Source organism: Oreochromis niloticus, linkage group LG7 (genome assembly GCF_001858045.2).
Source record: "Oreochromis niloticus isolate F11D_XX linkage group LG7, O_niloticus_UMD_NMBU, whole genome shotgun sequence".
NCBI classification, from domain to species: domain Eukaryota; kingdom Metazoa; phylum Chordata; class Actinopteri; order Cichliformes; family Cichlidae; genus Oreochromis; species Oreochromis niloticus.
In genome coordinates, this window is record NC_031972.2 from 42926608 (window position 1) to 42949385 (window position 22778).

Consider the following 22778-nt stretch of genomic DNA (forward strand, 5'->3'; position numbering starts at 1 on the left):
GTTTAAGTGGTGCTACATTAATAAAACTGAACAGATCTAAAGAAGGTATTCCTGAAATTTGGCTTTATTAGAACAGGATGGATGGATGAGCACAGCCCTCTCAGCACAGGGTTGACAGGACTTATAAACTTATAAACCATAATATACATAAAATACACAGTGACTTAAAAGAAATCAATAAATACACAAACATTTCAACCGGTGCTTCCCCAGACTGCATGAGTAACAGGAACCACTCACTGTCGGATCTGTGGGTGCTAAAATTACACTGTTACTAGAGCCATCCAGTCGTTCTCTAAAAGTGAACATTAACTTTCTTAAAAGTGCTTTAAAAGTCCAAACACCCACAGCTACAAACATCTGACTGGCACTACCCCCTTTAGGTATCCTGATCACAAGGGGGCAGTATATAACAGTATGCAACAAACATAAATAAACAAAATCACTTAAACTGCAAGTGAACAAAAGCTGAATTTGTGTTAAACAGTACTTGCCTGCACATAGAGCTTACATCATTGTCTGTATATGTCATCATCATCATTTATTTGGTCAGTAGCAAAGTAACCGAGGTATTTCCCTTTTTGAAATAAAAAAATGTGTTAACCCCTGGACTAAAAAAAAATGTTCCAAGTGAGCTAGGTGCTAATTTTCAGATGGCAGGTCTACATCTAGAATCAAAATGAGCACAAACATCAACAACCAAAGTGAAGCATTAAGACAAAACATAGCAATGTCAAACAGGATCCACACATTTGGGCCACAAAATAGATGTAAATTGACTAAACTAAGACACAAATCAGACAAAAATAGATGCAGCATGATCACAAACAGACACATATAGCCAACATGATTTTAGTCATTTTGCATCAATATGTATACATATTGATGCAAAATGACTAAAATCATGTGCAACACTTTCTACATATTTGACAACAGAAGAAAAACACAAACAAAGTTGGAATGTATTTTTGATTGAGATTTTTTTTATTTCATGCCAAATTAGATATTTTAAAAATCAAGCGCCAAATCACAAAGTCTCCTCCCTGTGTGTACTGTAAGGTCAAAACCCTACAGTACTACAGAGAACCCCAACAATCAAATGATCCCCCTCTGAGCAAGCACTAGGCGACTGTGGGGAAGAAAAACTCCCTTTAACAGGAAGAAACTTCCAACGGAACCAGGCTCAGGAAGGGGCGGCCATCCGCTGCGACCGGTTGGGGGGGATGGAAATCAAAAAGGAGACGAGATGGCGCGAACTACAGTTGTTAAAATTTGGATTTGGTGCTAACATTCTGCTTCAAGATTTTAAAAGAAGCAGGGCAGTGGGGAAAAGCCAGAATGGTCATTTTAATCATCTCTGGCTTTAGTGAACCACCTAAAGGGTTTTCGCAGAGCTTTTCCCACAGCTGAAAACAACCTGGAAATTTTGGACTTTTTGGGAGGACTGGGGATGACTCCAAGGCGGATTTTTAGATGCCTTATCAGAGCCTCATCAAAAGACGAATCATTTGCTATCGCAGCCTTTAAGACATTGTCTGGGGAGCCAAACTCCTTGATGAGGCATTTGGCTAGTTTCTTGATGAACTTTTTCTTGTTATTTGTCAGACTTGTGGCAGACTCTGTGCTGCTTAGTTCAGGCTGTATCAGATCTCTCAGACGGTTGATGACCGTCTCTAGTTCTTCTGACAGAGACATAAACGGTTTGGGCTTAGATTTAGATTTTTTGATGACTCTCATCATGAGGAAAAAAGCGAGGTCATCGGAAATTTTCTCAGCATCAGAAGATGACACTGACACAGAACGCATCTCTGACATGTGAGAGGAATCCTTGAGAGAGCGTGAAATGCTAGCAGAGCATTTTTGCGGAGAAATGCTCCCAGGTTTTGGTGTTTGAGTTGTTTGATCGGGTGCAGGAGAGGATCTTTCTGGGGAAATGCTCCAAGGTCTTGGTGTTACAGGCTGATCAAGTACCACAGAGGATTTTTCTGGGGAAATGCTCCAAGGTCTTGGTGTTACAGGCTGATCAAGTACCACAGAGGATCTTTCTGGGGAAATGCTCCAAGGTCTTGGTGTTACAGGCTGATCAGGTACCACAGAGGATTTTTCTGGGGAAATGCTCCCATATTTTGGTGTTTGAGGTGATGAAACAGATTCTCTTCCACTGCCATCTGAATCTGTGCTTGTTTCCTTTGTCGGCGTCCTTGTTCTTTTAATAAAGTTCTGGATGCCTTCCAGCACCTCAGAAACCTTGTCCTCAATCATTTGATTTTTGTCTTCGTTCTCCACCCAGAGTAAAAGCTTTTGTAAAAACTTTTCTACTGCGTCTTCTACGAGGACATAGAGGACTTCAGCAGAAAAGGGATGCTTTGAGCCATGTGCTGGTTGTGGAGTCCTGGAGATGACTGTATCTGAGAGGGATCTACCCATTAGAGGTTCGGGGATTTGATACAGTCGATCCGTCATAAGTAGATCAAATACTTTTCCCGTCAACTCCACAGTAAAATCTCTGGTTGCCCCACTATTTCTGAAGTTGTCCAATGTTTTATGGATGATGAAGAGTTCTTCCTTCTTTGTTAATTTGTCAAACAACTGATTAACGTCTGACCTAATGGTGTCAAAGTCGGCTGGAGAAGAACGTATGTAACGAAGCAGCGTGTTTCGGGAAGGGGCTCGATGAGCCTCTTTACTCTGGGGACGAGTTTCTGGGACTGACCCTGGGAGGCTACTTTCATCGGAGTCCACTGTTTCATACTTGTGGAACTTGCAAATGTTTTGTAGATAAACAAAAAATTTCCTGTTTGTCTTTATTACTTGTCTCAGCTCTTTTTTCATTTTTTCAAACTGTTTTTTCGCAAACATGGAAAAGCGGTGTTTGCGTGCTTTGAGCCCTGAGTGTGAGGTGGATGGCAAACATCTGGAGAAGAAGTCTCTCACCTTGTCCATGATTAATCCTGCATTAAAGGCAGGTTTAGGTAAGCTACAGCTCTCACGGGGCTCTTCACTGCTTGAATTCATGTTCCCAAGTATCTCATTTACGATGTCAGCTGCAACCACTTCTACTGGCGTTGGAGCTCGGATACTTTGGCTCTCTGCAGTTGTTTTTATTTTGTCTTGTTCTGTTAGAGCTGATTCGTCTGGGAGCTCAGTTTTTTCCTCATCCTCATCTTTATCTTTTTCTGTCATCTCTCCATCTGAGCTGCTTGATGACAGAATCGCAGAAATCTCTGCGATTGCTGATTGCACTGATATCTTTGAATCCGTACTTTCTGTACTGGAATCAGACCCGCTTGACACGCACCGGGAGCGCAGCTTACGTATATGTATTTTAAGGAACGAGGCAGCGTGACAAACCATGCGGTGCAGCTTTTTAATATTACTACATTTCCCGCTAACATAAACGGCGGGGTCTTGCGGGAGATCGGGGCTTTTTGTAATGAGTTCAACTGTTGAGCTGACCTTTTCGGAGATCTCTTCCTCAACCATCCGTGTCAGCTCGTCAGCGCTCTCATGTCGCTGTTTCGGGACATTAAGAGAGCTGGCGATGGCGGCTGAGATCGAGTCTCCGAGGCACGGGATTATTTTCCCTGCATCTAAAGGCTCTGGATCTTCCTTCGTCATGCAATCCTGAGTAACAGGAAGGGCAATTTTGAGGATTCTGCTAGAGGCGATCTGAATGATTTCACAAATCATATCAGCGAGCACCGCTAGGGTCCCCGAGTCGCATGTGCCATTTTCTATCATGACCCACTGAAGTGCATTGAGCCTTTCAAAGCACCTGTTGATAGGTGGCATGATCTGGTCTGGTGTGACCACAATCGAATTTTCATTTTCGCTGCGTGTTGACATGGTTGTATCACACATTTGATTTTCCGGGTTTGAGAGAACAGCGGGAGAATTTTCTTGTTTTGGAGGACGCCGACTGTTGAACATTTGCAAACAGATGAGCAGTAATTTTTCTGTGTGAGAGCCCCTATTTATGGGTTTTGGCTGCCTGTCACGTGGCTGACGGATCAAAGCAAAAGCAAATTCCTTTGATCTGCCAGTGACGTCAGAAACGCACGCGCACACGGATAAAAGCCCCTAGTGCGCGCTCACAGCTGCGCAGCAGCAGATTTGAGTTGGCCCACTATATCCCAGAGTTCATAGCGCGACCCAGCCAAATTTCAGCTACCAACAATGGCGGCCGCTACTAAGTTTTAAAATTAGTCTTATTAATCTTTCTGGGTCACAAAATAAACTTTTAACATATTTTCAGGCTAGAAAGTAGCTGTGTAAACTTCAAATATCTGCTTGGTTTATCAAGACATCGCATATTTGCAAAAGTGTGCTGACGTTTTCGGAGACGTCTGTTACCCAACCGCTCGATAGCAAGCTGGGGGGTTCAATTGGTCGCTCGAGCCGGCGAGAGCAGCAGACTCCCGGCTTCATCGTTTTTAGACCCCCGCTCTTTCGCTACTCAGGTTAAACATGATATATAAGTCACTCGGATAACTTAAAAATGTAATTGTTTGCCTTTTTTCGGAGTTTTATTTGTTCCGGAGTAAATCGGTTTGGCTGAGATCAAAGTTATTAGATTAAATAAAACTTTATTAATCCATCGGGTCGGTTCTTCCGGGATTTTCACACAGCTGAATAAACGTCAAACAGAAAACTGATTAAACCGAAGTGTGAGACGGTCGAGAATTTACGCCAGTGTCCTGTTATATTTTAGATAGCAAGGAGCAGACGGCCGAGTTTATTAAACTCCACCGACACAGCGGTGACGCAAATCTGAAGGCTAGACCGTCCCATTTCACAGCCTCGCACTTCCGGCCTTCTCGGTCTTCGAAGGACCCGGCCCACGTAGACCACGAAGGCCGGGTCCTCCGAAGGATGCAGCCGACGTTTTGGGACACAGCTAGCGTGCACGAGAAAATGCTAACATCCTGGTTTGAGGCCGGATGTGGGGTTTAAGTGATGAGGTGATGAACCCTGCTTCTGGGTTCAAACTACTCTGCGTTTTTTAAGGCTGTTGTGTTTTTAACAGTGTTGGGACTAACGCGTTATTAAGTAACGCGTTACAGTAACTACGTTATTATTGTGGTAACGAGTACGGTAACTAGTTATTATGCCAAAACCAGGAACGCGTTACTCGTTACTGGGATTTAGATAGGCTCGTTACTCGTTACTTCGTGTGGTGGATATCGCGGAGCTACCACAGATTCAATAACATTAGCAAGTGGTGGAAGCCAGCAGGTGGATGAGGGAAAGGGAGGTAAGAGGAGAGACCCGAAGCGGCCGCCGGTCCGCGTGTCAGGTGAACTGAACTTCAGGTAAGAAGTTATGACCTGCAGTCTATCGGAGTCAGATATAAACCAAGTTTAGGTGGAGTTTATTTTCAGTATGCTGACATTTTCGTACTGCGTGCTAGCTAGCATGACGGAGTTTCTATACAGCTGGGTGGGTGCTATGTTACTGATGTTGAACTTTATTTTGTTCATACGGTTAATTATTAGAGTTGCCAACCGTCCCCTAAAAAACAGAATCGTCTGGTATTCAGAGAAAATATTATGCGTTTCGTATTGAGGTGAAAAGGAACACAGTTTGTCCCGGACTTCAGCTACAATGAAAAAGACACAAAGCTGAAGCTGCACAGCTGCCTCTTCTTCTCTCATTCTCTCCCGTTTCTACTTCAATCATGAAACTGATCAATGATCAGCTGATCGGCTTTTCTCTCTTGTTTATTTATCGCCCACTTTGCGCCAGAAAGAGGAAACCAGCGGATGTCGCGCTAAACAACAGCAGCACGTTTAAGCTTGATCAGCTGTTGTTAGAATTTATTTAATATTAATTTCTAGTATCAGCTGATGTTTGCTGGAGCCACAGCTGTAAAGCTGCTGGTCATGATATCGGTTTGGTTATCTGGTGAGAGGGAAACATGCAGATGAAACCAGGAGATGTCCTTACTGAATCATCAGAGCTGAACAGGTGATGGAGAAACAGGTTTACCTGTTAGGTGACATGGATGAGTTGAAGGGAAGTTATGAACTGTTTCTGAGAGACAAATAACAGCAGCATCCTTTTCTACGTAGCTGACAGCTGGTAACTGTGCAGGGGCGGGTCTAGCAAAGTGTTGCCAGGGGGCCAGGTAGGGCATTAACAGGGAAAGGGGGGCCACAAGGAAATACTTTTCTTTATTATTCTCATTTAAAATGTCTCACTTTTAAAAAAATAATTATCTGAGTCTTACAACAAACAATTGATAGATTGATACATATATACCATCAGAACAGTGTACATCACTGTCACAACAGTGTTTATTTTCATTCAAAGGCTTTATGATTTTTCCTATAATGGTGGGCCGGTCTCTAGTCAAGATGCCCGGGACGATTGTTTTGTCCCAGTCCAGCTCTGTATGCAGCTCATCTGCAGTCTGGTGTTACCTACATCTTCCTATTCAGAAGGCAGAATTTCCAAGTTCTGAGTACAATCGAAAGCACCACGACTGCAGTTTTTGTGTTGGATGTAAAAAGCAGGCTAGAATCATGGCGGCGGTCAACGATGGTCCAGGCGTGGGATTTCTCTCGTGGAAATGTGCACATTATTTTTTCCTTTCTATTGGTAGGTGGCACAGTGCACTTGTGGCAAGTAAGCAAGCTAGAAGACTGGCAGTCTGGCTGGGTATCCAGTTACGGAAGCAACACCTTAACAAGAGAATTCTGAGTAAAACCAAAGTTACTTTCCCTAGTAACTAGTTACTTTGAAAGTAACGAGTAACTTGAAGTAACTGAGTTACTTTTTTAGAGAAGTAACTAGTAATGTAACTAAGTTACTAATTTAAAGTAACTTACCCAACACTGGTTTTTAACATGTTTTAATGCTTTGTATCTTGTTCTATTTAATCTGAACAAGCCCCTAAAAAAGGCAGCGATCATTGTTGGCCTCTCTTGGTTTTTATTACCACTATTCAGTTTAAAGCTCAGTTTTTAAAACCTTACGATATAACTACAGCCCAGCTCATGCAGCAGTATATTAATGACTAACCTCGTATTGTGGATGGATTATCTCAATTGTTCTCCTGACTTGGTCTGTTTACAGCATCCTGCCATGCAATTGTGTAACCATCGGGAATCCGCGTATTAACTTTTATTGAGTGGAATAAAGTTAGCGTTCATCCTCCAGCTTCACTGTGTTTACATTATGCTAACATAGCTGGGTCGCTAGCGACCACGTAGCACATCAGCTAGTCCAACTTCAGTAACCCTACAAAAGTCACTACTGTTTAGTTTTCTGTCTTCATTTCTGTCAGAAGTGATAGCAGAGCTGTACGTTTTAATTTTTTCAGAAATCTCTCAGTCAGAACATGGTATATCATATTTAGGTGGAAACTGGCGAGCTAACTTCCTGCTAACTTCTAACTCTGTTAAATTTCATAAATTCTGTTTTCATGGATGCCTGGATTTTAAACTTAATTGTGACACCTGGTAGAGCAGCCACACTGATCATTTTATTAAGGATGAAAGAATTTAATCAGTTTGTAATTCTCAGTGATGGCGCAGTATTTGACTTTGGGACCTGAAGCAGAGTTTGGACCCGGAAATAGCTAATGATGTCAGACTTAGCTAACTGACAGCACTGATAACTCAGTGGAAAAAAAGGCAATTAAAACTGAAAAGAAGTCTAAAGAGGTCAGTTTTGTAATCCCTTTGGCTACAACAATGGCTTTTATGTTAAAAAAAGAAAAGGATACACCGTCCACTTTTACTTTCTGTCTTTAAGGCAACAAGTTTTTCATTCTTTGCTAGCTGCACTCAAACTGGAAATGTTTGGGTGTGATGTTTGGGTTTCTAGAGCACTTTATAAATGAGGACTGTATGGAGGAGAACCTGTTTGAGTCAGGTGCGCTGTGTCAGAGTAAGACTCCATGGTGTAAGTTAGCCGTTATAAATGTAGTGTTTCATGTCAGCTTTAATACTGAGCCATGTGCCACACCATAAATCAAATAGCAGCTGGAATGCTGGAGAGTGACTGTGTCATGATGTGCAAGGGAGTTTGCGTCCTTGGTGTTTACCTACTGTCATGATAGATTTCGATCTAAATTTGTCCATGTTGGCAGACCTGTCATATGTGTGTCCTTGCTCTGATAGCTGTAAACTGCAGGGCGTGTAGAGCATGAAATGGCAATAACTCAGGCCTGGTGAGAGCCAGTGTGTCATCAAAGCTCTGTGGGTAGAAAGAGGGCCTAGAAATACTGTAGATCCCACGATGCTCTCTAATTTGACGCCCCTTTTAGGATCAGATGGCTGAAAGACACCTGCCAGTCTCCCTTCATTTTCATCTTTCTCATCCCTTAAATCACAAAGTCTCTATATTTCTTTCTTTCTTTATTTCTTCTTCTTTTCCTTTTTTTTAACAAACCCTGCTGAAAACTGCCTGTTGCTGCATGTTTGGTGTTAACAAGCAAAACAAGACCAGAGAGCACAACTCAGGAAGTTATAAGATGGAAATAAATTATACACCGTGTAGGGTTATACATGCAAACACACAGATAAAGAAGCATTTTCCAGTGAGTAGTCAAGTTTCACTTGATGTTATTGCAACAAGAACCAACATGCGTGAGTGTGAGAACAAATGTGTTCTGTGGGCTTAATTTAAGAGATGGGGATGAAGTCAGTGGAAGCAACAAGTGCAAGTTGTTTGTCAGAGGAAAGAAACAAGCCAACAAGCCTAATAATCTGTGAAAAGAAAAGTCTGTGGGGATGAAATAATAGAAAGGTGCTTCCACCAGAGAGTGAAGATTGTCTGAACAAATCTCTGTAGTCTGTTCCTCTGAGCCATTTCTACCATTTCTATTTTTTTTTCTTTTTTTTTTAACAGTATATTAAGTAAGATCACAGAACTATGAATCTTCATCCAGTTATGGTACTTTGCTTGAAACAAGACTAAGGCCTACAGTATTGTGTATTTTTGTAAGTAGGTGCTAGTATTAAAAAAATTAAGAAATATAGTTTTCAGTTTTATTAAACCTGCTGCCCTACAATACACATATTACATTCAGTTAATTTAAGGTAGATTATATTTTTGGCAAGATGATGCAGGGGATACAGTTTAAATATAGCTGAAGCTTAAACAAAGGGTACATTTACAACATCTCATAACAGCTGATCTAGGCATCAGCCAATGGCACACATCCTATGGGAAAATGTCATAAAGGGCACGCCATCTAAGCTGATTTAGTTTAACTACAGTTGCTGCTGTCTCTGTAAGTCGCTTTGCAACCCACCTGCACCCCAGCTCCTCCTTTCCAAGCTGCATCTGACTTCAATTGAGTTCAGTTTTATTTATATAGCAGCAAATCCAACACACAACAGTCACCTCAAGGTGCTTTATATTGTACATGATAATAGGTAAAAACCCTTAATACTTATACATAATAAAATGTATTTCTGATGCTGGCTGTGGCACTGGGAGTCTTGATATTGCTCTCCCATCCTAAAGCTTTGTGTGCTAATAGAAATGCAGGAAGTTCCTGGACCATACTGCCAAATATAAATGACTGCAGATTAAATCATATTTTTTTACTGCAATGGCCTTGAGCGAAATTTGTGTATAAATACAAAATGTCACTGAAGACATAATTCGGTTGGTTAAATACTTCTGGACATCAAATGTTTTTTTAAAAAAATAAATAAAAATAAAGCTAGCTTTAAATAATTTAAACCAAAGAACTAATGCTCGGTGTTCAATCTTTCATCACCACAGACTCGTTTTGAACATCAATTTTAAGTGAGATTTGCGTCACAGTGAAGTAACAGGATCAACAGGCTCTCCAGCACCACCCAGGCATTTGGAATCAGCATGTAAGCCTCTCAGTGTTTTAGAGGGTTTACTGAAAACTGTCCGTCAGTATTGGTAGTTCTTCCAGGTATGGTGGTCCGATACAGCGTAGGCAGCAAGCGGGGAAGTAGCGGTCAGGCTGGAGGGCAGGATGATTAACCACTCCAAGCCCTGGCAGCATGGCCTTAGCAGCATATGAGACATGTCAGCCCAGTATAATTGCCTTATTAGGATAATGGTGGTAGTTACAGGCTTCATCTTCCTCCAGGTAATTCTAGCTATCTGCACAGTGAATAGAATTCAATACCTGCAAGTGTTTTTTGTCAAAGGGGTCCTTTAAAGTGGACATGCAGCCAATACAGGAGGATCTGTTTTTGTTTGTTTACACCAAGCATACGCAACAGAAAATGCTCAGTTATTATGGCTAGCAAATCATCTTTTTTTCCCTTCAGTGTTTTCTATTCATGAAATATATATATTTTGGCTGTTTTAACCTGACATGATAGATTGTGTGAGCTATTTGATAGGTTCTGTGGTTGGCAGGCTCACTGAATGAAGCTGGCCAAGTCCATCGGTCATTCCGGGTCTCTTGGACTCTTTAAAACCAGTATGCTGCTGTTGGCTTAAATGTGTAGGGATAGTTGGCTCTCATAACACAGTCTAGCAAGAAGTAATTTGATCCATTGTTTTGCACAGTAATGTGTGCTTCAAGGCAAGAGCTGACAATGATGCATCCTGAATAATTTGGCGTTGAGCAAACTAATGTCAGGCCTGTGAAAGTTTCAAGTTGGACTCTAAATGAGTCTTTTACCAATTTTTGTCCCACATTCACTAATGCTTTGAAAAATAGTAAAGTGTCCCATTGACAAATTTAGAAACTCAGGACAGACTTTAAGCAAAAGAAAGGATAAGATTAGGGAAAGACATGGTAGCGTGATGGTTAGCACTGGGGTCCTTGTTTTGAATCAACTGTCTATTAAATAACAGCACACATTTAGCCTAGAATTAACCAGAGTTAGGATTGTCTTGTTGAAATATAAAGTTTATCCCAGCCGTCATGTGAACAGCTTCTGCATTTTCACTTAGCAGAAATAAACCAAGTGATAGTGTTTAAGCCCTGCGTCAGACTGCCACCCTGTCCAGGGTCTACCCCGCCTTTTGCCCTAAGACAGCTGGGATAGGCTCCAGCTCCCCAACCCTGAATTGAATGAGCGGAAGAGAATGGATGGATGGATGGATGATAATGATTAATAATCATAATGATCATACTGTCTCACATGAGTCTAGATAAACAGTTTTTATTGTTTATATTGCTATTCTTGTTTTGCAGCTTTCACAAAGCATTTGTGAAACATTGGTTTTATAAATGTATCACATTTTTTAAAGTTCTTTTTTGCAATGACTTAGCAGCTTTAGCTTGTTCCCCTGATCAAGACTCGCAAAACAGATGATGCTATTGTGGGACCTGAATGTGACACTGAATAATATGAGTGCACATTACTGATACAAGTGTGCACTTTTCTCCTTAGGCTTAAATATTAAAATGACACGTTTTCTTTTCCTACAGGAAGGAGCTGTGGTAGCCCTGTTTAAGATCTGCAGACAGGACCGCTTTAGAGATCTGTACGCACACGCTTTAAGAACAGTGGCCTCCATCTGCTGTGTGGAGGAAGGCATTAACCAACTGGACAAGGTAAAGTTCTCCGACTTACACACTCAGGTACACACGTATGTGTATAAGGGTGCACAGCGATTTACAGATAAACTGTGAATAAGTAAAGGTGGCCCCAAAGGAAATTTGTCATTAGTTTGTGGTTAGATGGAACAAATCAAATAAAGTGGGGAATAACAGTGCGCAAGGCACTATTTCCAGACTTTCATGTAATGAACAAAAACAGGTACATGTACGTATTTAAGATAAAAGGGGAATGAGAGATGACATCAGTCTGGAGTAAAAGTAAGTCAATAAAATAAATCCAGTAAAAACCGTGAGTAGCTCCAGTCCAGCCAGATTATGTTTGGCTGAAGTTGTAGGTGAGACGCTTGATTGTTCCTCTTCCCAGCAGCTCATATTTTAGCCAGAATGAGCCATGTTTCCGGTGTTATGACTGGAAGGTTATAGTTTATTTTCACAGGTGAAAAAGAGGCTCAGGTACATATAAACAAAGTGCGTAATCATGAAGGGGCAAGAACAGAGTATATATATATAGTCAATGCTTCATGCTGCTGATGGTCCTAGTGTTTAAGCGGTAATTAAAATTACATTCCCTAAAAATGTTGCTCATTACTGCCGGGCCATATTTGAGACTCCCCACAGGTAAAGAGTATAAACATACTGCTGCTGGTTTCTACATTCGGCTGCTCTCAGACTCGATTGCAAAATGAAATGTGGAAGCTGTCAGTCAGTTCCAAATTTAACAGCAACAGCATTGTGTCTCACAGTAAATAATTGATATTCATGTGGCAGCTTTACATTCTTCACAAGTCCATTTCTGACTTCTGAACAACTGCCTGTATTTTTAGGGAGTAAACTTTCAACAGCGGTAGCTGAGCTGCGCACTTTTCTTATTTACTTGATTAAATTTTCATGAATGAGCTCACTAGGTCCAGTTACCTCAGAGCCGAGGACCTACTATTAAACACTGCTGTGTAATTTAAAGCTGAGGAAATGCTATATTGCGTAGGTGAGGTAGGTACAGAAGTGAGGTACATGTTTTGCTCTTCTGGAAAAATTATATAGTGAACAGACCAAAATATAACTCATGAATGTGCTTGTGTGTGTGTAGGTGTGTGTGTGTGTGTGTGTGTGTAGGAAATAATATGAGACAGGCAGAGGAAAAACTAACGATACAGCCATCTTTGTTCGTCCTTGTTCATTCTCTATGGAGAATTCAACCAAAATAAACAACAGACGCACCTGTGTGGGATCAGCGTTTACAGAAAGACAAATATAACCTGATTGCAGTGAATAATGATGCCACAATGGTGTCTGTTCACATATAGAGCAGCTGGGACAGCATGAATCATCCGAGCATGAAAACTCTTTAATGGGAACCAAAGTCCGCCCCAGATTAGCAGCCTCTTCCAGGGGGAAAAGCTGTCAGGCAAGTCTATGCTACCAACCGCTCACTGGCGATTCACTCAGGCTTGAGAAACACAACTGTCACCGTTGAAGGATCAAAGAAAGGGGGCCCATAACGCACCTGCAGTGCTCACTGGTGGCTATACTTCTTAGTTTTATCCCCAGCCGGATCATTATGTAATCATAACATTTCCAGGTGAATTCAGGAAAGGCAAGGTTGCTTATTGATTCAGAAAAGATATGCTCAATGAACAAAGAAAAGGAACAGCTTCACATAGTGGGCAGAGAGCATGGGTCAGTGCGATATTTAACTGACTTAAAGTGAAGGTTTCAGCCCACACTTGTAAAATTTCAAATAAGAGTTCAATAAGCAGTGGCCACACTCGGAAAATATTTTATACCCAAAATGCTGACTTTAACTAATCTGATTACATACAAATGTTCCATGTAATTCTTTTACATAGGTACCATATAAAGTGTTAAACTTAATGGAATTTGGTAAAATGAAATTTACTTGATTGGTATACATTTATTTATACCAAGCATATTTCCTTAGTGATGAGTTATTTCAATAAATAACACTTTTATTTCAGTTGCATTTTACTCAAAAGTATTCCTTCATCTTTATTGATGGTAAAGAATCTTTTCAGTGTGTAGGGTTGTACCGGGAGATTTAGCACACTCCAGAAATTTCATCCAGACAGAAGTGTCATGGTACTGAAGTGCAGCTTTCGCTTCTGTGCCAAGTGGGCTATTCATGCAGCACCAAGACTTTATGAAATTCTCTCTGTTCTACAGTGTGTCCTTTCCGTGATCTCAGTCACAGCAGGGATCTACCACAGAAAAACTTCAAACTGTGAGCAGGTGTCTTAAACTGTCTTTTTAGTATTCCTAGTAAATTTATTTGTCATTGATCCTGATGATAAATGAGACACATCCTCTGGTCTGATAGACGAGGAGCTGGGGATCATCCTATTTTAGCGAGGAGGAGGAGTTAGGGAAGAGGGGACAGGGGAGCAGTCGATGAACGGAGGTGTAGAGAGTAGATTGTTCCACGTCAGTGGGCCGCGCTGGCACAGTGCTGCTGACGTCCACAGAGACAAAAATAGGGAATTGCCCTGTGAAGCTTGGTGCGTTGATGCTCGTCAGCAGATATGACTGACAGGTGTGGCTGGCTGAGTGCTCCACTCGAGATGTGCGTCTGCAAACTTGTGTGAACTGTTTTCAGGAGTGACGGCTTGGTGACGGCGAGCAAATATTTTTTCTTATCATAAATGGCAATAATAGCTGTGATTGAAAAATGACTGCAAACTCTAAAGTAGCTGATGTCTAGAATACTGCATTTTTCCCATGCATAAATTCAAGTATGATTAAAACTTTTAACTTGTAGTTCTGACTTTTTTCACAGTATCTTCTGACTTCCAGCTCTTACAGATATGAAAAACTTGATCAAAACTACTGCAGAGATTTGCGGAGTAGCCGATAACATCAGTAGCAATGTTTGCATGAACTGATCAACACTGCCCCCAAGTGGATAAAAACCTGTTCTACTCCTTTATTTCCTCGGACCTCTACAGTCTTACAGTCACGTACAAACAAATAAGCAAACACAAATTCATTAGAGCACACATTAAATCAATACATGACCTCATGCCCACAAGAAAAGTTTTGTTTATAGGGATGAGTACTTCCTTCTCTCCTATAACTCTGAGTTCCTCCCTCGCTTCCTCACCGATGATGCACACGCTCTGGGTCGATGCCAGTCAGATATACAAGTTTCTCAGCGGCACATTAACTCTAGTAGTTGGCCATTAAAAGGAAGTGGTGTTTTTAAAATATTGATGGCTTTATGGGCAGAGGTGCTGGCTTTAGTCAAGCTGATACCATGGAAACGTCACTGTCCGTCTGGACAGCCACTGCAAATGTGTTGTTAGTTGAAGTTGTTCAGCTTAGGAATCAGAAATGTGCTTAAACAACCACATTCAGGATTGAACATGTTTAAGTTTTCCTTACATCTGTCTTGTTTTGCCAGTGCCTGATCCTGAAACAAATTCTATTAAATAGAATCTTTAATGAAATATTAGTAATGAAATGACAATGCAGTCCACATCGTTTACATTTTGTTAGTCTAAGCTGTTTGATCAAGATTAACAGTGCTAACATGCGAGACCAACGATGACTCGGGCCAATGTATATCATGTGACGATAAGCCATCAGTTAAAACCTCTTGTCTCACAGTGAAATAAAGTACATGTACATAGTTTCCCCATTCTCCGAGCAGCTATATTTCTGTTTGCGCACAATTTTGGAATAAAAGAAATAAGACAAATAAATGAGTATGAAAAGAATATGACCGCGTGTTTCCACTGCAGCAGTAAAACACTCCCTGCTGTATGTCTAATAGGTGGACGGGATCCTGTGCCTGGCAGACATCTTGACTGATGAAAGCAGCGTGGAGGCAGCCAGAGCTGAAGCGGCAGCTGTTGTAGCTCAGATCACTTCGCCTCACCACACATCCACTCAGCACCTCGCCAGCTTCCTGGAGAGCATGCACGACATTGTCACGGCGCTCATCAGTGAGTGGACGCAGTGGTGATGATCTCACCCTGACCACTGATTTATAGGAGGAAAAAGTTGTTTTTATTTCATAGAAAATTATGATTGTTTTAGCACCAGGCTAAACTTTACTACCTTACTGAATTTCTTTTAAACCTCTATAAAACTCTAAACAAGTGAAAGAGAGGGGGTCAGCCGTATATTTTGTGGTTTGCTTTACTTGCATTTTGGATGTTACGGTGTATTATTAAAACCCCTGCAGTTTGGTAAGTTACGTCTTTTTTTTTTTCTCAGAGTTATGTGAGACCGCGTCCTGTGGTGAAGTGTTCCTCCTGGCGTCGGCTGCCTTGGCCAATATCACCTTCTTTGACAGCATGGCCTGTGAGATCCTCCTGCAGCTTAATGCCATCCACATCTTACTTCAGGCCTGCAAAGACCGCCAGAGAGTTGACACACCCTACTCCAAAGACCAGGTACACGTTTCCATGTATGCAATGTTTCTCTTACCCTAAGTGCCACATAAAAGCAAACATGCAATATAATTACACTATTACTAACAATAATGCAAAAATCAACCTGTTTTCAAGCAGTGCTCTCACTCTAGTTCTTTGCCAGACCTTTAATCATTTCATTTTTGTTTAAATCGTAGGTGGTGACGATCTTGGCAAACCTGTCTGTCTTAGAGCAGTGCGCATCTGAAGTCCTGCAAGAACAAGGTAGTCTGTTTTCTAACTATGGCTTTTTATTCCTTTTTACCCATATTTGGGATTTTTTCCTGGCTACACTGCAGTTTAATGAAGGTAATACACTCACAGGCCTCTTCATTAGGTACACCTGTAAAATCTAATGCCCGCTATTACAGCAACTCTGAAATAAACTCTCCTTTATGAAGCCTCTACATTTTCAGTTTTTGCTAATGTTTTCAAAAAGGTGATAATTTATACTGGTGGGTAGTGTTGTTGTACAGGACTGGAGCATTCCTACACATTTGTTTCGCCCACCTCTTGTACCTAAGAGGGTTCAAATATTAGGAACTCCTTTAAACCTAATACTCCATTGTGACCTCCGAAATGAAGATAAAACTTTAAATTAAATTAATAGTAGTGGAAACTATCAAACTGCTGATTAGATGAAAGTAAAAGTGAGATGCTTCAGTGTAATTCTTTTCTATTCCTCAGGAGGGCAGCATCACTTTAATTTCTGTGAACTAGCTTAGAAGAGCTGAAAACATCAGACATTGAGCATAAAAATCTTTTTTTTTTAATATAGAGGTATTTTTTATTTTATAGAGTTAGGTAGAGGTTCAGTAAAAGGACTCGATGTTACAGTCCCTAATAATGTTTTGTATCATTCTGTAATCCTTTCATCATTCCATTTGTATTTTTTCCAACTTCATTTCCTTTTTCTGTTTAACATATTTCACTGGCTCCATGCTTCTTATACTATAAAAGAATGAGATAGATGGGTATGTGTGCTTTCACAATGTGTCTGAGTCACTGTCTCAGTCTCACACTATCAAAATGTTGACAGTATCAGTCTGTTCCTGTGCCCACTAAGACCAGTTTGATTTTATTTTTCATAATCTGATTTTTTTTTGTTACAAAACATTTTATCATATATTAAGTAGCTAAACTGATTGATTGATTGATTGATTGATGATTTATTATGTCTCAATGTCACCTTATAAGTTTTGTCCTTTGATTTATACAGTTGCCCTTAGGGTGTTAGCCTTATAACTTAGGGTTATTTTACAGAATAATTTTGAATAACATTATTTAACAATAACCGGCTGAAGGGCTGACTGACCGCCTTGTGTAATTTTTTTCTTTATTATACTAACTGTTTCTAACTGCACTTTTTCTATATCATTTCTCACAGGCATGTGTAGAAAGTTTTGCTTCTTTCTTTTCACTTGAAACCTTGACTCTTGTGTAACTTTTTGTCTGGAAACTCTCAAGTCTTTCTAAATGTGTTGTGTTGTTTTGTTCCTGCTCTTATATTACATTTTACATTTTGCTGGTTCCTGTGTGTTATTTTCCTACCTAGCTAACCTGTACTGAATATTATATATTCAAGGTATAGAAAGACTGCTACTGTTGCTGGGAGAAAAACCATCCTCTTCCAGTCCATCAGAGGGCGCTGCCTGTGAGCGTGTCCAGCAGAAAGCTGCCGTCACACTGGCCCGACTGAGCAGAGACCCTGATGTGGCCCAAACAGCTATCCAGCTTAAAGGTAGTAAGCTTTTGTGTCTTTTGGAACAATTAACAATTATCTTACTTATTAAATATCACACTGTACAAAATGTACAAAAAACTTTGTAAATGAAATGCATTTTGTACAAGGTGATATGTGTATTTAATAAAATAATTGTTAAATGTTCCAAAAGACACACACGTACAATCCACACATCTGGCATAAGTAAACTAATATATGAAACACACACACACACACACACACAGATATATATATATATATATACATATCTATCTATCTATCTATCTATCTATCTATCTATATATATATATATATATATATATATATATATATATATGTATATATATATATATATATATATATATATATATATATACATGTGTGTGTACATATATATATATATATATATATATATATATATATATATATAGATATATGAACTATGTGCTGTAAGTCTGTCTGTGGCCACTAGAGGGTCACAGACAGACAGTAGGAAAATGAAAGTATTTTGTTTCCGTTTTATCAGTTTTGTAGCTTTTTTAAAAAAATTGTCTGGTTTTTTTGGGTTTTGTTTTTCCCTATATTTTTGCAAACATCTTAATACAAACATATGCATTTATCCAATTCAATGAAATCTATTTTACATTGCGCCAATTCACAACAGTTTTCTCAAAGAGGTTTATATTGCAAAGTAAAGCCACCACCGTAATCAGATGACCAGCTGGTTTTGACTGACATAAGTAAAAATGATTTTGGCCACATAAAGATATTAGTTGGATATCAAATCCTCATTATCAATCCTCTTTAAAAAATGTCTGATAGACCAGAGGGAAATATTTTAAGAGTGTTGATTGTAGGTATGTTATTCTGTAGTCCTCTTTGTCTCATGGAAAGCTAATTTTTCTGAATCCTTTAATTTGAATTGGAAAATCTGACGTTTGGAAATTGACATGTTTCATAGTCTATCAGAAGGGATAGAGTGACAGAATCTCTCTTCTTTTTTAAAGGGGTGGTACTCAATTTATTGATCACAGAATACTAAAAAAGACTTTTACCCAGAAGTCTACAACACTCAGCTACAGTTGCGCTGTTTGACATCAAAGAGTGGGACAAGCTGCTAACTGAAATGTTCCTCTGTTGTCTTTAGCTGTTCCTCGCCTTATTGAACTGTGTCGCTCCCCTACTGAGAGAAATAACAGTGACTCTGTGCTGGTCGCTTGCCTGGTAGGTGTAAACCGTGTGTTTTTATATGTGTGTGCGCATGCAGACCTTTACATATGTGTAAATTATTCTGTGTACTGAATACAAATACATCATTCAAACTCACAAACTGCCTATTTAAATGTGACTCCTGATATACTATATGTATTCAGCGGTAAAAGTAAGCGCATTATACCACAAGCCCACAACATCAGTGCTCCAAATATTGTCCTATTTAATTACATTTACAAGGCAATTTTTAAAAAGCTGAAAATATATCAACCTTATCCTCTCTAAGCCACGTTGAGAAAGCTGACCGGTTCGTACCATTTCAGACGCTGCGTGTTTAAATATGTACATATCATGAATAATATCTCTGTTCATACATTATCATTCTCTCATTCTGACCATAATTATTGAGACCAGATCTTGGGGCTGATGAGGGGATTTGAAGCACATAATGGTCAGGAGCTTAATTGGGCTGCCTCGCCGCGCTGAGAAATGCCTTCTTCTTTACTGTAACCACACTCGTCAGTCTATTCAAATTAATGCGATTCCATCTTATCCTTTTAGCCAAGGGTTAAGTAGCGCGTTTGTAGATGTTGAAGTTTTACCTTCAAAAGACGCCGAGCTTTCACAGATCATTTGTAATTTTCAACATAAATGTCGGAGGCTCTCGTGGCTGAATGGATTCGAGGCATCATGTGTAAAACTTGTACGCTCTTCAAACAAAGCGAGACACTGGGAAAAAAAACAAAAAACAGGGTGATTTTAAAGAACTCCTGGCCCAGTAAAGGTTATAGGACTGAATTTGGTATTTTCATTACAGTTTCTTGCTGATAACCAAAGGATGCATGATTGCATATTTACTGTATGTGTGCAGTACAATGATGAGATATGATAACATGAATGTCTGTGTGGTACTTGTGTTTGCTAACACGCTTACTGTGTCTGTGTCTTCAGGCTGCTTTGAGGAGGCTGGCAGCAGGCTGTCCAGACAGCATCGAGGCAGCCGACCACCAGCAGCTGATCAAACCACGTCTAGTTGACTCTTTCCTGCTGTGTTCCAACATGGAGGAGAGCTTTGTATGATCCCCTGCACACCGAATCACTGAGAGTCAAGAACTCTCATTGTCAGTACAAAAACACACGTGTTCTGAAGGAGTGTATCTATTTCATGACTACAGTCTAAATTTCTTGTTCAGTTAATAGGAAATAGCTGAATAGATGCAGAGAACATATATTAGTAAATGTGTATAAATGTGTTGCATAGTGCAACTCAATTTTCAGATTAAATGCAACAAACATGTACGCTGTTTTAGGAAAAAGTGGGTCATTATTTCATGTAATTCCACAGAGAATTTCATTATTTCATTAATCATAACAGTAAGTGTTTGTATAAGTAGGTGAAACTGTTTGAAAAAAAATGCAATGAAATGCTTTAAATGTTACCACTGTGCAGTTTTTTTTCTTATATGTTGATATTGTTTCCGAAGCTTTTTGACTCTATCAAAGGAAAACTGTCAATCTGAAATGTTTAGCATTTAAGAACTGAGATTGAGTTCTGGTTAATCTTTTCTCAACTGTTTAAAATAATAAACTTTTTCAGTGAGCAACCATTTTTTAAAATAACCATTCACAAGTAAATTATTACCACTGTTTGCATGTTTTTGTTTGCTTTTGTTACAGTCAAAAGACTGTTTTTCTAAGTACGTAAACTAAGCAACCCCATAATTTAATAGCTTAATTTAATAGGAAACAACTCTAGCAGCAATAACTTAAAAGATGATTGAAATATGACCTTATCGGTCTGTCAAATCATTGTGGAGGAGTTTTGGTCTATAGGCATTTGTTTATACACGGCTCTCTTAAGGTCCCCCCCACAGTATTTCATTTGGGTCGAGGTCTGGACTTTGGGTCACTGCAAGACCTTGAGCCATTCCCTTTTGAGCCATCCTGTTGCTGATTTGTTGCAGCGCTTGGCATCATTGTCCTGCTACATGAGCCAATCTTGACCAAGCTGGAGCTGTCAGATAGAGGAGTTTTTGATCAACTCAGTGAATGCAAGGTCATCGTTAATTGAGGATTATGGTGAAAACCACACACGTAACTAACAGAGAAAATAAAAAGTCCATTAATTAATTAAGAAAAGGGTTAACCGCTAACAGTCATGGTTAATTTATCTTTCAAAGCTCCCAGACAGGCAATGAAAAGGAACCCAATTCTCCTATCTTCATTGTGTCTTAGTTAAAAGATGCCAAAAAGATGCTTTAGCCAGTGCCTTAGTGTAGGTCATTTTGGTATTTTTGAATGCTGTCACTTATTGAATGCTGTAAAATCTTCTGTTTTTTTTTTTTTTTTACAAAGGAATAAATTGTCTTTGGTCAGTGCCTGTTATGTGGTATGACAGTACATGGTAGCACAAGAGTGTATACCACACAGAAAGAGAGAAATGTTTTAGCCCAGTAGTTGAGAACAGGAGAATAAGTTATGAAGCACCACAGCCTGACTTTTCATCACATTTTTCTGAGGTCAAGAGCAAGATTCTGTGAATTTTAGGGCTGTTAAGAGTGCTCTGTATTTATAAGCTCTATCATTATAGGAAATTAAATCACTAAACAATAAATACAAATGTCTGGTTAACAGCCTATTATTGAAGACTACAATGCTTACTGTGTATTTAAATCTTAAAGCAGCTTTAATAAATATATTTATAACAATAATAAAAGCTTTTCTAAACCTAAAGAAAAATGTCACCCCTGGATTTAAGGTGTTTATCCAGTGTATTGTATTCCCAGTTGTTTTCATTCAAAAGTCTGTACACCGCCTGCTCAGCTACGAACTGCAGCTCAACACAACAGATAGCTCGCAAACTTTGTGGACTATTTAACAAGCCAGATATTTCCCCTGTAGTTGGTAAAGAGCAAATGCAGAGGCGGAAGAAGGTAAATATTAGACTTTTACCCACCAGATGACACAAACGTACCTGAAAGAAATCTTTCGCACTGGTTGGGCAAGTGAGTAACTGCTAAAAATGTAGCCAATTAAAATAGTACTGGCATGCCCCTTTTAATTAATTGGTTACATTGTTAGCAGTTACTTATTTGCCCAACCAGATGACAAAAATATACCTGAAAGAAATCTATCACACTGATGATAATTAATTAAAAGGGGCATGTTAGTACTATTTTAATACAGTACTTCCTATTGCTGCTAAATGGGCAGAAAACAAAACACCATTCAAAGTGGGTTTAACTCTTTCTAATTACTTACTTTAATCAGCTAAAGAATGACAGGTGAAGAGAAAAACATTCACCAACATCATTTGTATTTAAAAGTTTGACATCACCTTTATAACCAAAGCTTGGAGCTAACTTTAACAGACAGCTAGCTGTTAGCCTAAACAAAATCCATATGTGTGCATGTGTTTATCTACCTTCAATCTTTGACTAGTCTTAAAAAATGTTCGTGAGGATGAAAGTTAAAGTTAACTATTTTACATTTAGTCTAGAAGTAAAACAGGCAGCAGTTTCTGTTTATGGGTCAGTGCATGTAGTTTCCCAGTAGCTAAAGCTCCCACACTCAGCTTTACTCAGAGAAACAACACTCACTCAAATATCTGTGTTGTCACACAGATATGTGAAAAGCTTTTGAATGAGGCTCACAGGGAAATATCGAAGTGACGAGACTAAGAGATGGTGGATCCAAAGATTTACCTATTGGTCCTCGGTGCACCACCGAGTTCTCTCAAAGAGAATTTTTCCCAAGTTGGAAAAACTGTCATCAAAAGTTTGAGAATTCATTCATTTACAATAGCGTTAAAAAGGACCTAACGCCTCCCCATTATTGAAGAGTTTAACATTAAACTTTCACTAATGATTGGGAAATACACCAAGTAATAGGAAAAAAG

The 22778-nt window shown here is 39.6% G+C and overlaps 2 protein-coding genes across 6 annotated transcripts in view; one reads left to right on the top strand and one right to left on the bottom strand.

The window, feature by feature from the left end:
* The window catches only part of insc (INSC spindle orientation adaptor protein), a 57567-nt gene extending 36695 nt beyond the window's left edge, over positions 1 to 20872 (top strand). For all 5 annotated transcript variants that reach the window (XM_005459956.4, XM_025909156.1, XM_013264207.3 and 2 more), the window contains 7 exons: positions 11384 to 11509; positions 15303 to 15474; positions 15749 to 15927; positions 16104 to 16170; positions 17531 to 17686; positions 18816 to 18892; positions 19832 to 20872. In XM_005459956.4, the coding sequence (XP_005460013.1) occupies positions 11384 to 11509; positions 15303 to 15474; positions 15749 to 15927; positions 16104 to 16170; positions 17531 to 17686; positions 18816 to 18892; positions 19832 to 19960 (906 nt within the window). In that variant the 3' untranslated portion in view covers positions 19961 to 20872. The remainder of the gene's footprint in view (positions 1 to 11383; positions 11510 to 15302; positions 15475 to 15748; positions 15928 to 16103; positions 16171 to 17530; positions 17687 to 18815; positions 18893 to 19831) is intronic.
* Positions 978 to 3963, bottom strand: LOC106096494 (uncharacterized). The gene is made up of 2 exons (XM_013264206.3): positions 2010 to 3963; positions 978 to 1949 (listed from the first exon to the last, which is right to left on the bottom strand). The coding sequence occupies exons 1-2, from the start codon at positions 3928 to 3930 to the stop codon at positions 1348 to 1350; spliced, it is 2523 nt and encodes an 840-aa protein (XP_013119660.2). The 5' UTR covers positions 3931 to 3963; the 3' UTR covers positions 978 to 1347.
* Positions 20873 to 22778: the final 1906 nt, after the last annotated feature.

Coding starts and splice junctions, on each gene's coding strand:
- LOC106096494 (XM_013264206.3), bottom strand. CDS start 3,930: ATGTTCAACAGTCGGCGTCCTCCAAAACAAGAAAATTCTCCCGCTGTT. Junction 1,950..2,009: donor ACTTGATCAGCCTGTAACAC/CAAGACCTTGGA, acceptor AGCCTGTAACAC/CAAGACCTTGGAGCATTTCC.